At 45.1% G+C, this 18,125-nt stretch overlaps 1 protein-coding gene across 1 annotated transcript; it reads right to left on the bottom strand.

Moving 5' to 3' along the window:
* Positions 1 to 685: 685 nt before the first annotated feature.
* Positions 686 to 17,256, bottom strand: SNX16 (sorting nexin 16). The gene is made up of 8 exons (XM_087825255.1): positions 17,174 to 17,256; positions 15,515 to 15,989; positions 12,223 to 12,309; positions 10,466 to 10,614; positions 5,763 to 5,832; positions 4,337 to 4,473; positions 3,468 to 3,587; positions 686 to 2,838 (listed from the first exon to the last, which is right to left on the bottom strand). Exons 2-8 carry the CDS (start codon positions 15,887 to 15,889, stop codon positions 2,739 to 2,741), a joined length of 1,038 nt encoding a protein of 345 aa, XP_087681381.1. The 5' UTR covers positions 15,890 to 15,989; positions 17,174 to 17,256; the 3' UTR covers positions 686 to 2,738.
* Between the last annotated feature and the right edge of the window lie 869 nt (positions 17,257 to 18,125).

Below are 18,125 nucleotides of genomic sequence, written 5' to 3'. Positions count from 1 at the left end.
AAAATATGTACCTTGTAATAGAGAAATACGGAGGACACCTGGAGTTAAGAGAACGTAAGGTAGAAACACAGCCGTTTACTCACAAAGCTGGAACTCACCAGGCTCCACGCAGCAGGCGGCAGGTGAACTGGCTTGGCTCAGAACTGCCCAAGGGCACGAGGAGAAAAGACAGTCTCTGAGATTTGAGACTGCTGAGGAGCAGCACCGGTTTTACCGGAGCTGAGACCTAAGGGAACTGTCCCCCACGTGACACAGCCATCGGCCTTAAGAACGCACGTGCTGAAAATACAGCTTCGATGAGTGTGGTGCTAACAGAAGCCAAGACGCGGAACGGGGAGGTCTATGGTCAGATGTGACGTTCTGTGAAAATCTCCCGAGGATGGAGTGTAGATTTCTCTTACTTCCTAGCTGGGAATATAAACCTGTTTTAACATAATCCAAACACCCCTCTATTCCTCTGCTCCGAAATCCAAATCCTTCCCGGACCCAAGGCCGCCGTTGCCCGCAGCAGCGCAGCTGACGCCGACCACGTAGATGTGTACCTGAGGAACACGCTTTGCTAAACAAACGTGCTCAGAATGGCTCGTGTCAGCAGGCAGACGGACGACAGTTTAAAAGGCTGCGTTTCATGGTACTAGCTATACGTCAACTTCATTTCTCACAGGTTAAAAGATCACCCACAGAAGTTTCCTGTTTCAGTTTGGTTCGGTTTTTATTAATGTCAGTGACATTTGAAGTGCATTGCGCCTTTTCACAAAGACTTGATATAAAGTGTAAACATAAACTCACTCCCCATCGGCAGAAGGCAGCCGCCAACTACAACCAAGGTCACTCAGTCGGGGGCACAGAGGCACCGAAGGGAGGGCAGTCAACGCCGGAACAAGCTACTGTCGCACTGAAAGAATAATTTATTAAATGGGTATCACACTGGGAATAAAATGCATTACAAAAGTAAAAAAGTACATTCTAAACATAAGGAACAGTGGTTTATCTAATCAATAAATTTTTCTTCACCCACCGTGAACTTTAGATACAGCCTTCTGAAAGGCCCGATTTTTAGAGTGTGGTTCACTTTAAAACAGACACGTGGCATTACGATACCTGGAATCTGGCATAGATAAACGAGTCTCATTAGACTAAAAATCACACTGATTAATTTAAATGATTGTTCTTTTTAAACCTTTTTTAAACCTGGGAAAATATTCTGAAAGAGACAAGTGGAGCAGGGTGGTGCTCTCTCTGCCACCCGGGACAGTGAACACGTTTCTGGTGCACTGCGTGGAAAAGGGCACGCCTGCGGCATTTTAACATAGACTTTTAGAATGTTTGGTGCTTTGGTAAAAAGCAGTCTCCTTTTCAGATCAAAGGCCAGCAGCAGGCATTGGAGCTGATCTGCGAGTTTAAATAACCCCAGCCTAATGCAGCCATTGAGACACTGACTCGCTTTTAGTGATGGAGGAAAAACGGGGCTGGTGAGTCCATCTCCCCAGCAAGCTCCCTCAGTCTTCAGGACGTATGCGGAGGTCAGTGTGCCAACTGGGATCTCAAACGCTAGCACGGGCACGATGCTTATTGACAGCAATACACAAAACAGTGGAAACAGAGAACGACTCACTTCATACTATAAAAATGAAACAAGGCACTTTTGACAACTGTCGGCGAAGCTGAAATGAACGAGTTTTCCTATGGCTGACTCAGACCCCAGGGGACTTGTAAAAGTGCAGGCCCTGCCTCTGCTCACTAAAGAAATTCACCAAGTCAACTTGGCACAGGAGTTTAATTACCGTAAAGTGCGTCACTTGGCTAAATACATTAAAAAGGAAATCGGCCAAGAATAGACTATAGTAACATATTTACACATATAGGAATAAAAGTGCAACACCAGGAGCCAACATAGCTAGGAACTTCATAGAACATATATGGCTTTTCTTTTTATAACTCCTTATTAGAATCCATAACATATGTCCAACGGGTATGCCTCGAATAGCAAAAAGAGGTAGTGCTCCGAAGGAGGCCAACTCACCGACTACCGGTAGAGATTCGAGATGAAGATTATGTGGAAAATAAACAAGTCTAACGATAAATCAGGACACTTGCTACAGTATTTTTGTATTAATGAACCAGCTTTTAAAATCAAGGCTGTTTTATCACCTTAGCAATGTGATCGCAGCTCTTTCAAATAGTGTTCCCTTGGTACTAGGAGGTTTTCTACTTTTAAGGAGCAGTAACATTCTGAGTAAGCAATTCTTATTTAGAGATGGCAAACACATCAATATTTAAAACTCAATTCTTCACCACTGATTTACACTGTTAGTGAAACTAGATCACAAAGGAGTATGTATCAAGCAGATGGCAACATGCAATTCATTTCCATTTGACTACGGTAGCTGGTAAGCTCAACACACAGTAAGTAGTCCAGAGCAACACACTAGCAAAACACCAAAATAACTTATGCATGTTATTTAAGAAGGTGGTCTTGATAGCAGAACTCTAACCAGATTTTTTTAGTGTATTAAATCCAAAGGTTGACTAAAAGACAATTTAAAGCATCAGTGAATATATTTCCTATCCCAATAACTTAACAGCTTTTCTTTATGTAAACTTTATACATGTGTATCCTCGCTGTTTTCTTTTCTGTACATGTTTCAGTCTTTTTTGCTTTTCCAGTATTGGCCTCTCTTCTGAAGCTACTGAGATAGAGACGCAGCCGTGGAGGGAGGGAGTGGCTGGCTGGCGGATCAGCCCTCCGCCTCCTCGGCGTCATAGGCCACTTCAGCCACCTCCACTTCCGACGGGGCGTTCTCAGGTTCACCGAGACAGCCTGGCCTGTCATCAACTCTGTGAAGAAAGAGACACATCAACGTCAAGACTGCCTGCTGCTACCTTTAAAGATGGGAGAATACTAAAATATTTAATCAGGAATGTCACTGCTAGAGAACTTCTGGAGATATATTTTTAATTCTTTCAGCTCTTTCAACAACCACTTATCAATAAAAATTTAGTGTGTAATTACCTTATAAACATACACTTGTAGTCATAATTATAGCTCGACTACTACCATTTAAGTATTAACAATTACTTGCAATTATATGCAATAAAAATTTGATGGGCTTTTAAAAATAGGATTTTTTGTCACTCCCGTCATGTAGGCAGGTGCTGGCAAGTACAGTACCCACAGTTTGAATGGAAAAAGAGTGACACTGTGGGAGACTAAAGTAATTGGTCAAGGTTTACAGCCCAGTTAATTCAGATACAGCTTCAGATTTAGTGATGAGAAAACTCACAGCTGGATGCCCAAGACTCTGCAGGACGGCCTACAACACCTACCGTCGTTCTGTTTGTGCAGCAGACTCGTGACACAATAACAAATGAGTTCATAAACGAGACTCTATCGAGCACTGAGTCAGATTGTTATCTCCCTCCAATTACTCAGACGGTTAGGCTCCAACAGACAAAGCATCACCCACCTGAACTCTTCACCCAGGACTTCTGGGTCAGCCTCGAGTGCAGGGGCCTCCACCTTTAGGACGTGGTCACCTTCGGTACCTGACAAGTGCAGTGACTCCTCAGGGTCTGAGCACAGTGCCCTGCAAGCGAATTACAGCCACGGGTTACTTTCTTACCAGAATCCTCTCCACTAAAATGCTCACTTTGTGAATGCAGGCGGCCCTACTGGTCAAGTCTCAATGCTGTCACGTGGCACACGAATTGCGTGCTGGGAGCCAACAGAAACATCAGTGTTTATGGTTAATTTTAAACAATTTTAGCATTAATTCAATACATGCTGACAAGAAGGTAAACTAGAACTTTTGGATGAGGAAATTTGGCATATATGCCTGGAAACAAAGATACCACTTAAATAGGTTAAAACGGCTGGGCTGGTGTGGCTTGTGGTTGAACACTGACCTATGACACAGGAGGTCACAGTTCAATTCCCGGTCAGGGCACATGCCTGAGTTTTGGGCTCGATCTCCAGCAGGGGGTGTGCAGGAGGCAGCCGATCAATGACTCTCATCATTGACATTTCTCTCTCCCTCTCCCTTCCTCTCTCTGAAATCAATAAAGACACATATAAATAAATAAATAGGTTAAAATGAATAATGTTTATCCTGTTGAACAGCTAGAGTCTTATTATCCTGATGTTTCCCATCCTTCAAATGTTCAGGCTCCTAAATAAATAACCAAAACATAGTTTTCTTACTCTCTGAGGAAGTACACCTCAAGCCTGTGACTTTGGAATGAGAAATTTCCTGAACCCTATGAAAATACACAGGGCGTTTATGCCGAGTGCTGAGAAGTGCCCCAGTCCCACTAGAAACGCAGGTAATCCACACACCTGAGCCTGCTCTCTAGCGCGTCTATACGGAGTTGCTTCTCACCGAGCAGTTTCTTCAGCGACTCCACCTCTTTCTGTTTTTCAAGTAATTCTTTCTGAAAACGGTAGTTTGTGTCCTCTAAGGTTTCACAGAAAGCCTTAAAAGCAAATGAACAAAAATCATCTGTAGGAAAAGAGTAAAACTAATGACATCTATAGTTTTTCTCGAGATCATGAGGAAGAGTTGGGAACATGGACAGTCCAGATGACATGCTGTAGCCTAAGTCATGTGTCTGCACCTTTTCTGGTCTCTGCTGTCACAGCTCCTTGTCCCCACCCACCCCAGTGTCTGAGGAGAACATGCGATAGATCTTTCCGTGCAGAATGAAAAATTACTACAACTGCTGTACGAGTTTCTACTCTCCTCAGTCTATTTCTGCCCAGTCCTAAATGACTCTACTTGTTAAAAAATGGAGGCTACCGATCCATTTGTATGAGCTCAGCAACAGTAGACAGAAATAGTAAATAGTAAATCAAAAGAGTGCACAAGCCAATGAGATTTCACCAAAGATGTGACACAGAAAACAAATATACAAAAATCAATAATCCAAGTGTAAATTAGAAAAACATCAAGTATGATATAAGAACATAAGAATAAATCCTATACATTTACCAAAATTACTGAATTGTACATTTACAATGGAATAGCAAGCAGTGAACTGTATGGATGAACGTTTTACTTCAATAAAGCTGCTTTTAAAAAGCGATGGAATTCACTGTGATACAAAGAACTGACTCAGTTTAACTGGGAACATTACAAACTTACCAATTAAATGTGTCCCATTTAAGCACCGTTAAACATTTGGGAAAAAAAAACTTACAAAAAGTTCTAGCTAATCCATTATTACCAAATCTGTTTGGATAATCTAGCCAAGAGCTTCAAGAAATAGGCCACCTTAACACGTCAATTAGTGTAACCTGAGCAGCGTCAGCGGGGGCTGGACTGATAACAAGACAACACCTTCTCCCTTGGAAAGTAAGTTTCGGTTTGATTTGAACTGTAGGCTCTTGACTTGGATGCTCAGATGGAAGAAAACTCAACATGCAAATAGTCCTTTTAAATAGAGTAAAATAAATTCGCAAATAATTTTTTTTTTTTAACAGTAGAAATAAAGAGAATAAAACACGGGACTTAGTTTTAGAGCTTGACTGGCTACGTGACATCTGTGAGTTTTTATGTCTTCACTGAACCAGGTACATGCGTTTCACTGAAAGAAACCTCTGACTCGAACACTAAAAGCTTTCTGTGCAAATCTACCACGGGGTGGGGGGGGCGGAGGGGTCTGCAGTTATGATAGTCTGCTGTTTGCTATCCGTTCAGGGAACAGTGCAGTTACTGTGCTGAGTTATTGGTCCCTCTTTCATGGGACATGTAATACAGACTCACCCTGCTTTCCTCCAGGCTATCAAATGGACCCGGTGGATCGTCCAGGCAGAGAAATTCTCTCACCGCCAGGCTTTCCAAAGAAAAAAAAAATTAGCTGGGGTACAAATAAGTTTACAGAAGATTGCAGAAAGCAAAAGTTTCTTAAGCAAGTTGGCTGCTGATACACCAAAATAAACAAGTTGGTTTACATGGCTCCATACAAGTAACCAAATATAAACATAAAAAACAGAAGATACAGAGATAGAGATTTTAGACTATTTTCTAAGATCTTATGAACATAAACAGAGATGGAGAATTTATGTTATGTAACAACTACAGAAATAAAACATGATTTGGAAGAATGGTGCAGAGACCAATGTAAATGATGGGTAGATGAGAAATGACCATCTAAGTGATTGATAGATGAGAGATGACCAATCCAAGAGATGGATAGATGAGAGATGACCAATCTAAGAGATGGATAGATGAGAGATGACCAATCTAAGAGATGGATAGATGAGGGATGACCAATCTAAGTGCTGGGTAAATGAGAGATGACCAATCCAAGAGATGGATAGGTGAGAGATGACCAATCCAAGAGATAGATAGATGAGAGATGACCAATCTAAGAGATGGATAGATGAGAGATGACCAATCTAAGTGCTGGGTAAATGAGAGATGACCAATCCAAGAGATGGATAGGTGAGAGATGACCAATCTAAGAGATGGATAGACGAGATGGTATCTCTTTCATAGAAGTATTAGCCGGAAGTAGTCTAAAGCATCGCTATCTTGTTATGAAGAAATACTATTTCTAACTTATACTTCATTTATTTCTTCTTCAGGAGACACATCTAATAACTGGAGAGTATTTACTCGAAAAAAAGTTAAAGATTTTGTTGCAATCTTTTTTATTATATTAATTCAGTTAAGTATTTCTTCCTAGAGAGTTCAAGGGAAAAATTCTGACCATGCCACTGCTAAATTACCATAAATTTCAAAATGAAATATGGTACTGTTAAGCTTATACTCTGGAATTATTAGAAATAGATTAAGAATGTAGGAAATTAAGCTTTGTTTTTACAGAAATACTCCACTGTCTAAAAGCAGTTTTGGACAGAGACAACTCTATGTGCACGTTAAAACGTAAGTGTGGATATTTAATTTTTTAAGGTGGAAAGGACAGAAATATAATTTCTCAATGCACTACATGAAGGAGATGTTGACCTGTGCTGAAAAGGGAGTGGGGACTTTGGGTTCAGGTAGGGCCAGAAAGGTTGATGATGACAGGGAATGGTCATGAAGATAAAACTGGGATTTTTAGTGAAAACTTCCCAAAGAAAAACAGTATGAATTAATATAGAGAAGTGGTTTTGAGAAAGCAATCCAGAAGATCCCAGAGAGGAGCACGTTTCTGGACTACAAAGTCTTGACAATACAGGTAATAAGGGACACACAGTCAAGGAGACAGAAAATCTGAGTATCCACACACTTGGAATAGAGCAAGGAGGGAGCTTCATGTGGACGAGGGGATCAGTCCAGGGCCTGCTTTTCAACCCTTTAATATGTTTTGCCGAGAGAACACCAAGACACCTCCAAAACCAGGGAATATTCCACCCTGCGTTCGAACAACTGAAAACCAGGAAATTATTTCCTCCCGGCAGCTTCTATTCATGAGCTTTAGTTCCACTTTTTGGGGCCTATTAAGATAAATCTAAGCTCTTTTCACATTATGACCCTAAAATATGTCAACACTTGTATTTCCCTTAACCTCGTGTCTCCAAGAAACAATACTGATACACTAACATTTCCTTTTCCTTCAGGGTCTCAGATTCAGGAAGCCAACCTTCCCAGCTTCCCTGAGGCATAATTGCAAATGTACACATCTAAATGTACAACCTGATTTCGTATGCACACACCGAGCAACATGAACTGCAATCACGCTGATTAACGTGCCCATCGCCTCACATTTTCAAAGTACACTGCACACACAGGGCAACACGTCCTATTTCGTTTAATTTTCACCACAATCATGAAAGTCAGGATGGACATTATTTCTCAATTCCACAAATGACACCAAAGTTCAGAGGCAGACGGGCTCACTCAAGGCCACACAGTGCAGGTGGTTAGAGGCAGTTCTTAAAGCCCCGCTGAGCGTAGACACGAGTCTTTTTCTACCTGTAAAACCTTTCCTCTTACATTTTGGTTCATGTGGATTCTCTCCTGTTCCCAGTCACCTCTCTCACCATTCGAGGGGCCTGTTTCCCTTTCATCAAGGCTTTCACCACTGCAGCGGGTCTGATGGCATGGCACTGTGTTCTTTTGGTCTAGATATTGTACTTCCCACCCACCAAGCATTTACACTGGAAAACCATCTAGCAGGCAAAAATGAGCTGCAGGACATAAATTACCTCGAGACTGAGAAGTCAGGAGCTCAGAGGAAGCCCTGAGATAAAGGCTTTAAGATGGAGAAGGAAAGTCCTGAGCAGCGTGGGGAAGGGTCTTTTTAACATTGTCGGTGTTTAACAGCCCAACATGAGACATTCTTTTCTCAGCGTTGGGAAAACGCTACAATAAAGCCAGGACCAGGAGCTGGCTGATCAGGCCTGGAGAAGGGGTGGGCACCCCAGGCAGCATCCTTCAGCGTGTTTCCATTATCCTGGCAAATATGCCCCGTAACTTAGACTCTTCCTCGATCCTCTTGAAAGGTCTGCATTAAGGGTTTTAGTGTATTTTCAAATTTCCTACGAATGGCTCCACGCAGTGGCCCTTTGCCTGCACTTTGCTACTTTATTTCCCTGTTTCCTTTCTCGGGTTCCTATCAGCTTACATGTCAATTTTTAAAAGACCAGTTACTTAATAGCTAACTGTGCTCTTTATCTCAAATATTATACTTTAAAAGGAAAAAAAACCCCTAAAACTAACGCTGACAATTCATTAAGAGGTCAATTAAGCCCGGCAGGGCGTGGCTCAGCGGTTGAACATCGACCTAGGATCCAGGAGATCAGGGTTCGATTCCCGGTCAGGGCACATGCCCGGGTTGTGGGCTAGCCGATCAGTGACTCTCTCGTCACTGATGTTTCTATCTCTCTCTCCCTCTCCTTTCCTCTCTCTGAGATCAATAAAGATACATTAAAAAAAAAAAAGGTCAATTAAGAATTAAGTAAAAAAATGTAGTAAAAATACTAGATACCAATCCTGTCCAAATGGGGTTTGGCACCAAAAGTCAGTGTGTGAAAACACCATGGAAGGCGCCAAGGAGAAACTCTCTGTCGGTTACCGTTCCTCCTCATTGTCCACCAGTTAAGAAAACATTTAAAAATGACATTAAACGCCGCCCTGAGGGTAAGAGGAGAGGGAGCTGAGCCCAGATCCTGGCGTTGCATCAAGCACCTGCTGTGGCCGAGAGCAGGGACTGAGGAAGGGGGTGCGCCGGATGCTGGAGGACATGTGGGCCTTATCGGGGCCGGGGCCAGGTGGGCAGTGGGTGGCACACTGCCTCCCAGGGAGCAGGACTCTTGAAGGCCCTAAGGGACAGTGGAGCAAGGTGACCCTGGGAGATAAAAAGACCAATACAGCTGGCGTACAGAGGACGACAGCAAACTTGAAGACAGGCGGGCAGGCAGGCCCGGAGCAGCAGGAGCTGAACTGCGTCACGGAAGGTCACTGTGCCTCCAGGGACAGGGGAGGCCTCTGCAGTGACGGAGGTGACTGCTCAGACCGGGTGTTGAGGGCAGGGATGGAGAGAAGTAGGCAGATTTGAGTGGAGTTTAAAACATAAAGGAAGGACTAAGGGGTTCTGGGTAGACAGCTTTTGAAGGCTGGGAGGTCCTAGAGAGTCGGCTTTGAAGTCAGTTTCAGGTCACTGAGACAGCACGTCCGGAATGAGGAGCTGAGAGGGGTCTGGCTCACAGTTGCCCTCAGAGGGAAATGAAGGCAGTGGGCAGAGTCTCAGGGAGCCATCGAGCTTCGGCAGCTCACACTAAGAAGTGAGAGGTACATGTATAGTGTGCATGTCATGAATAACAGGCAATACACAGAAAAACAGAGAAAAAGGGTAGATAGTGAGACAGGATGGTCTTCTTGTTTTCTATCCTTATGTGAAAAACCACTAAAGACAGTTACAGATGTGGGAATTTATACGCCATCACTGCCTTGCCAATGCTAATTTTTTCAAAATAGCTTTAATGTAGGTTCCAAAATCAGATACCCAGTTGATACTAAAATAATTTTCTTATAAATATATTCAGAAGCCAAACCCATAAGATCCTTTCTCTCCCTTTTTAATTTTTTTTTGGTATTTTTCCCTTTAACTTCTACATAAATTACCCCAACTTCACAATTTACTATGAAAAAATATAAAACACACTACCCTCAAAATTATATAGTGTCATATTAACCAAAAACATGAGAGCCATTTTGTTTAATGATTGCTAAAATACTAAAAACTCAAATCAAGTTAACAGTTGAGTGGTCTGACTGTACGATACCCTGAATTTTTAACTCTGCTGACTTTTTAAAAGTGTTAACACAAATCAAGCACCCAATAAAGTACTTACTGAAAAAAAGCAAGAAAATTCCATGCAGAGCTTGTTAGAGGACAAGTAATTATGCTTGTTTTATAGCTTTTGTTCACATTGAGTAATACGGTCCTAGGCTTATTCTTTGGTTTCAACTAGTTGCTGAAATGCATTTATAACCTCTCATTTCCATTTGCTACATACCAGTGAGCAATGTCTTTGTGAGCTACTAAATTTTGAAGAAATGCTTGTAATCCTAATTTTCTATCTTCTAAGAAGTCAGCATTGTAATTGTCTTTAAACCAGCGTTTGGGTGGAAGTGCTAATCGAAAGCCCGGAAACATCTCTTTTAACTGAAAAAGAAGAAAAAAGAATATACATTGTTCAACTCTGTGATACCAAGTCTACAAAATCTAACCCATTGACTAGATACGACTGTTCACGAAATAAGCTTAAAATAAAAGAATTAAATCCAGTTAAGCTCTTTACACCTTGGCTGTTTTACTTGACTTCTCCCAGTTGTGTATCCATAGTAGTTTCAGTTGCTCCACCTCCTTGTTAACACTTGCATTGTCCGTTTTTTTTACTGTTAGCCATTCTAGTAGGTGTGGAGTAGTGTTTCACTGTGGCTTTAATTGCATGGCTCTGCTGACAAGTGATATTAAATATCTTCTCATGTGCTTATTTGGATCTGCATATCTTCTTTGGTGAATTATCTATTCAAATCTTCAGACCCCTCATTTTTTAGAAAAAAAATTATTTGTTTTTATTATTAAATTGTAAGAGTTCTTTTTATATTCCAGATATAAGTCCTTTGTCAGATACACATATGACAAATATTTTCTCCCAGACTGTGGCCTGACTTTTCATTTTAACACTCTTAACAGAGCATACATTTTAAATTCTAATGCTATCTAATTCATCCATTTTGCCTTTTATGGGTTTATGCTTTTTAAGATCCTGTCTAAGAAATCTTTGCTCACTCCAAGGTTGTAAGGGTATTCTTCGTATTATAGATTATGGGTAATCAATAACTTTATTTTGAACAAAGTACAATTTGGAAACTCTACATTCACTTAAAATAAACTCTAATCAAAGCAAGTTTTTCTATTTCATTACATTAAAACATGAATATATTTCCTGCAAAAATGACATCGTAACAGGCATTTGGTGTTTCTATAAATAAGCCTCCAAAAAGAAACCATGACTCCTGCCCCTGGTGTTGCTTCTGTGATTTCCCACCTGCTACAGAAGGGATCCTGCAGCTGCAGTTAGGATTTCTAGTGGCTGACCTTAGGGTAAGGAGATTATCTGTGAGCCTGATCTTATCACAGGAGCGTTTTGCGTACAGCTTCCTCGTGGCAGGTGGCAGGGGAGAAAGTCAGAGGTTGCAGGCACGAGGACTGGACTCACTGGGGCCAGCTCTGAGGCTAGAGAGCACTGTGCAAGGACTGCAGAGCGGGCTCTGGGAGCTAGGAGCCACCTCTGGCTGACAACCAGCAGGGACACAGGAACCTCGGTGTTACAGCCACGAGAAAGTGAACTCTGCCAACAGCCTGAATGGGCCTGGAAGCTGATTCCTTCCCGGAGTCTCCAGATAAGAGCCCAGTGGAGCTGACAGTTCAATATGGACTATGTCTGAGCCTCAGCAACAGACCCGGCTGAGCCCACTGAAATCACACTAGATAACAAATAGGTGTATTTTAATTATTTTGTGTCAATAATGTTTAGGTTTTCAAATTTTTCTTTTTTCTTTTCAAAAAAAAAGTTACGTGTGGAAATGGGACTTCAGGCTATGAAAGTGAACTGAAAGGGGATTTTCTGAGGAACTGGCAAAGAACTGTCTTCACGCAAATAATTAACAAGGAAGAAAACACACAAAGGTAACAGCAGAACTGGCAGGAACAGATGATAAAAATTCAACACTGAAAAGTCCACCTGAGGTTTATTGAAGTACTTACTTTATCATTAAGCCTAGAGAAGTCAGTGTATCTTCTGAACACTACCCAGCTATCTTCCGGGTTTTTCTTAACTTGTATTTTATATACCTACGTGGAGGAAGGGTTAGAAAACATATGTAAAATTATTTAAAAGTTCAAAGCAAATATTTAAAAACTTTTACTTGACAATCTAGATCATAACTACTATTATGTAAAAAACATCAGAAACCATTTAGACCATGAAATGTACAAATAATCGATATAGGCACGAAAAGCAAGACTTTTTCTTAAGAAACAAGGCTATGATCAATTTGGGACAAAATGCTTTCTTTGGTGCACACTAACAACAATGAACTCATCAGCTTCCAAAATATATTTCATGCCACGTACTTTAAAACTGATAAAAGAATCACTCATGCCTGAAAAAGCTATGAAGAATAACCACTCTTGTCCTATACAATCAATTTAATTTTTAAACTCAATACTACAAGGTGATGTTTTAAAATAAATTTGATGTTTTAATCTTTAAGCCTGAAAACAAGCTAACAAATACCCACATTAGATAAAAGTTTACATTTCCAGAATCACGCACAATCATCCAGGCTACTGAATAGAAAAACCTGTTTGAAGCATGTCAACATTCAAAGCAGCTTATTATCAGAAAACACTAGTTCTATTTTTGATAAGTGTACTTCTAGAATTTATTATGAGGAAGTACTATTTGTAGCAGAATCTCAAAGATCTGGTAGTTTCTGGTGCAGTATTTTGGGCTGAGCGAAATGCACAGCTCTTAGGAAGCACCTCACATCTGCTGAATGAGTGAGGCCCCTGGAACCTGACTGTGCAATGACCGTCCCTGTAGCTCAAGCCTCATGGCTCTGAGCACCTGGAACGTGGCCAGTCCACGTGGATGGTGCTGCCTGTAACCGGGACCGGACACCTCCCTTCCCATGGATTCTTCCCCTCACAGGCAGACTTCTCTTCCAGTTTTTAGGGGGAGAATCATCAAGGGGTAAGGATGGAAACTTTAGCTTTGAGATAAAACATAAGTAATTTATCTGCATAACATAAAAGTGAGGAAGACCATCTGACACCCTTTAAAGTGTCCAGAAAATCCTGATCTGAGATCATTATAAGCGGGATCGAAGGTAACAGTGCCTGGGACATAACAGGTGCTAAAAATACGTTGAACTAATGACTAAATGAACATGACTAATCTTGTATCGGCTGCTACCTCTTCCTCAGCCAGGTCTTGAAGGACTTCATACGCCACCGCCTTACGTCCGCCTGTGACCCTGCACACTCACACACCACCTCGATGAATGCTCATTCCTTCACAAGGGAGGGAGGTCAACGCAAGGAAATGAGCCACCAGCTTATTTTAACTTTGAAAATCACTCTAAAAAGTCAAGTTCATGCAGATTTCCAACACATCATCACTCTCATGATAATTAATTGTAAAGACTGTCTCTTCCTAAATTTTCCCAATGATTTTTTTCTTGGTGGCCCTTCCATACTGTTGTAAATCTGCAGCACAAAATGACATAAACATAAATTTCACCTCAAGAAAATACAAGAGAAAGAACAAACTATTTCAACTGGTAAGTGGATTTAGCAAAGTTGCTGGAACATAAACACACAAGCCTGATATATATAAACTAGCAAAGAACACATAGAAAACAGAGAAAGCAATCAAGACCATCCAACAACACCCGCAGCTGGACGTAAGTCTAACCAAAGGATGTCAGACCTCTGCCTGAAAACTAACGGATGTCACCATAGGAAGCAAATAACTTAAGTAAACAAACTGAGTTCACAGATTCAAACTCAGTATGGTAAAGACCTCAGTTCTCCCAGGTCAGTCTAGGCTCAATACAATCCCAATGCAGAGGGTCCAGAGCAGCCACATCAGTCCTGAAGAACCACACAGCTAGAGCACTGGGCTGCCAGATATCAAGACTACCAAGAAGCTAGACTGTGGAATTGGTAAAGGAGGGAAAACTGGAATCTGGAATCAGACCCATGCATTTATGGTCATCTGATCTGTGTCACAGGCAACAGTGCAAACACGGAGGAGAAAGAGAGGTCTTCTCAATAAAGCCTGGTCACTCGATCTCGTAGAGAGGAAAGAGTGTGTCTCGACCCTACCTCACTCCATGGAAAAACTGAATTCCAGATGGTTCACAGATATAAATAGGAGAGGTCCAACAATACAGCTTTTAGAAGAAAGCAGAGGACATGGTCCAGTGGGAGTAGGCAGATTTTAAAAAGCGCTGACCATGTAAGAAAAGTTAATAAATTGGACTAGATTAAAATCAAGAACCTTTATTTATCAAATGCACCATTAAGGGAGTGAAAAGTCAAAGCAGAGAATGAGATGATATGATGCATGTTCTGAAAGAAAGCTTATGTCCAAATGCATAGAAAACTGCACAGTCAAGTGGAAAAGGCTGCCCCACAGAAAAATGAACAAAGATCTTGAACAGACTGTTCACTAAAGAGAATATCCAAGTGGCCCCAAATGTCTTCCATTTAATTAGTCATTAAGAAGTGCCAGTTAATGTGCTATCACTCTACCTGCTAGAAGAGCCAAAATGAAAAAGATGGAAAAATACCAGGTGTTGGGAAGGTGTGGAGGACCTGGAACTCTCATACCCTGCTTGCAGGAGTATAAATTAGTACAACCTCTCTGGTGCATCTCTCATATTTTCTAAAGCTGGGCACAGGATCCAGCAATTCTACTCCTAGGCAGGTATCAGAGAGAATGGGTCCATGTGTTTACTGAGTGGCAAGTACAAAAAGGTTCACAGTGGCAGTATTTTCAAGAGCCCCAGACTGGGAATTACCCAAGTCTCTGCAACAGGAGAAGGGATCAACATCTACACAAGGGAATAGCATCCGTAATAAAAATGAGCTGCCTACAACTGCATTCAAGGTCAAGGAGGAGTCTCACAAACACAGTGCTGAAGACAAGACCACACCCAAAAGGGCACATACTCTACAATTTCACTAATGTGAAGTACACATACAGGCAAAATTAATGTAGGCTGTCAGGAAAGAGGGTGCTGACTGCAGAACTTGGTTATGGGTGCTAATTATGTTCTTTCTTGATTTGTGTGCTGGTTTCACACATATGTCTGGTTTGTGACCATTCAAGTAAAACAAAAGCTCACTACAATGACAGAATTTAGAGTGTAAAAACCGCTTGAGTTGTTTTCAAGAAATTGCATACATGGTAACGTCAATGAATTTAACAAGGTATAGGGTACGGTGAGTCAGCCAGTCACTTTCTACTGCAAAGGTTGATACTCACGGTAAATTTGGCTCTTTCTTCCATCACCTCATAACCGAGAATAGTAGGGGTAGAAGGCCTGTCTTCCGAATTATCTGTTTCGGTATTCTCCTCTTCGCTTTCTCTGGGTCTAGCCGAATACTCAAGGCACGAATCTGCATTTGTAAACTTAGTCCTGAGGAGGGGGCTGCTGCTGACGGAGGAAACGCTGTCCACTGGATCGGGCACACCTGTCTGTTTCACGTTTCCCACGTGTGAGTCTTCCAACTGGCCTTTGGAGGAGTTTGAGCTTGTTGAGATGCTCCCAAAAGAAGCAGTTCTTTGGTTTCTGTTGGTTGTGAAGCTGGAAGCAGAGCTCCCGATGGGCATGGGGACTGGGACGTAAGGAGTTGCCATCTTCTTCGGGGCTTTGCAACCACCCTGAGCACTGCTGAGTCCAAACACTTAGAGAACCACTGATGCGAAATCCATTATTTTCTTCCTGGGAATTCGTGACCTAAAAAACGAGGAGAACATACTGAAAGATGGTCTTTAACTGGCAGCAAATTTTGTGACACTCTTATTTATTTGGAATGAAAACAGGCCCCAGATCTCTTCCTTTAACTGCAAAACATCATCTCTAAGGGCTGTGTTTACAAGGCGGAGCAGAACTAACCGAACCTTTTCCTCGACCCTCATAGGCTGTCCTGCTGCCTCCACTCTACTTCTTTGTGACAGATTTCTGTCATGTCCATTTCAGTCTTCCCCGGGCTTTATTTTCCACTTATGGTCCTGACAGTACTGCACTGGGCAGAGCACCGGGAGGGAAGGAAAATTACTCACATCACCTTTTGATTTAATTAGTGGAACTCTTTATAGAATCACCCAAAGGAATAACCGTTGAGCCAGAAGCTTGAGGTGCTACCAATATCAACTGCCCTTCAAGTTCATGAGATCCTGCACCCAATGCATTTGGGGAAAGAAGAAAAAGAAAAAATTGGCCAAATTAAATCAATCAAGTAAACCCCAACGAACGCGAAACGTGTCTCCGACAGGATAAAACGACTCGAAGTTTATTTCAGGGTCCTCACAGCTTCCAGGTGAGGACGGGCCATAACCGGCGGGCCCGTCTCCTTACACTGCAGGGGGGAAGGTCCGCACCGCGGGGGCAGCGGCTGCGGGCCGGGGCGGGACGACCGTCCGGCAGCCTGTCCGGCTGCACCTGCCCCGGCGGGAGCTTCGCCCAGCGCGTGGCCCGGCGGCCTGTCCGTCCGCAGACCCGGGTCCCCGGGGCCAGCAGCGCTCCCGGCCCGCGGGGCCCGCAGCCTCCGCCCGTCCACGGCCCGCGGGCCCGGCGCCCGCCACGCGCCCCCGAGGCCGCCGCAAGCACGGGGCGCGTCCCGACGTGCGGGGGGCGGCTGAGCGGCGTCCGCGCCCAGACCCACCCGGAAACCGGCGGCAGGGGCCGGGCCGGGCGACACGGGCGGGCGGCGAGAGGATAGCGGGGACGCGGCGCGCAGCCCGCCCCGCCGGGGCCCCGCGCCCCACGACGGTCGCACCCCGCCGCCCGGGGCCCCGCGGAGTCGCGGTGGCTGCGGGGTCCCGGGGGCTGTGGGGCCCCTTCTTCCGCCCGTCCGCCCGTCGCGGGGCGTAGGTGTCACCGCCCGAGCGCCCGGGACGCCCCCGCCGCCGGGTCCTCACCTGAGCCCCTCGCGCGGTCCCGGTCGAGCGCTCTCCCCGCGACGGGACGACCCGACTGTCCAGCGCCGCGCTCCCGGACCCCGGCTCCGCCCACCCCGCGCGTGGCTCACGTGACCCGCGGGGACTGCGGAGCCCGCTGTGCCCGCCGCCCGCCCAGGAGCCCGCGCCGCCGAGCCAGGGGCGGGGCGCGCGGCTCCCGGAAGTGACGTCACCTGGCCCCGCCCTCCCCCGGAGGCGCCGACGGCAGGTGGACCGCGGCTCTTGGACGGCCGGCTGGGACCTCGTTCCGCGGTGAGCTCTCTCCTCCTCCTGCCCCCGCTTTGTCTCGTATAAGGCGAGAGAGACTCGGGCCACGGGCCTGGGGAGCCCGACGGGCGACAAGCGGGCCGCCGTTCCCGGCGGAAGTGAGGCCGGCGGAGGTCGGGCTCCCGCTTTGCATCATGGGACTTGTAGTCCCCGCCGGCCTGGCGGCTGCTGACAGACGTGGGCGGTTGTCCGGGACTCGCGGCCCTCCAGGGGCGACCGCGGGCTCCGAGGGTGGGACCGGGAGCCCGGGTGTCGCGCGTGACCGCAGGCTCCTCCGGCGGGAGAGGAGGCTTCCGGGGCTGCGTGCGCGCTCTACCCCTGGGGCGAGTCCGGCGCAAGCCGCCGGCCCTGGGCGCGGGCCGCTGTCCCGTAGCCCGCCGGGCGCACCGGCCGGGACGCGGCTTTGGTCGCGCGGTCCCGCGGCTGCGTCTCTGTCTCCAGAGCCGGGCAGCTGAGTCGGTGCCGCGCGGCGGGCGCGGGAAGGGCCTGGCCGGCGGGGATGGAGCGCGCGGGGCCCTCGGGTCACTCAGGGGCACCCCGGTGCCCTGGGCGAGGGGCGGCGTGGAGAGGAGGGAGGGACCCGGCCCCGCGTTGCGCCCCCGCCCGGCGCCCGCCCGCCTCCCCCCGGCGCCCAGTTTCCCGGCCC

Source organism: Miniopterus natalensis, chromosome 16 (genome assembly GCF_054644295.1).
Source record: "Miniopterus natalensis isolate mMinNat1 chromosome 16, mMinNat1.hap1, whole genome shotgun sequence".
NCBI lineage: Eukaryota > Metazoa > Chordata > Mammalia > Chiroptera > Miniopteridae > Miniopterus > Miniopterus natalensis.
This window is presented reverse-complemented; position numbering and strand designations above follow the sequence as displayed.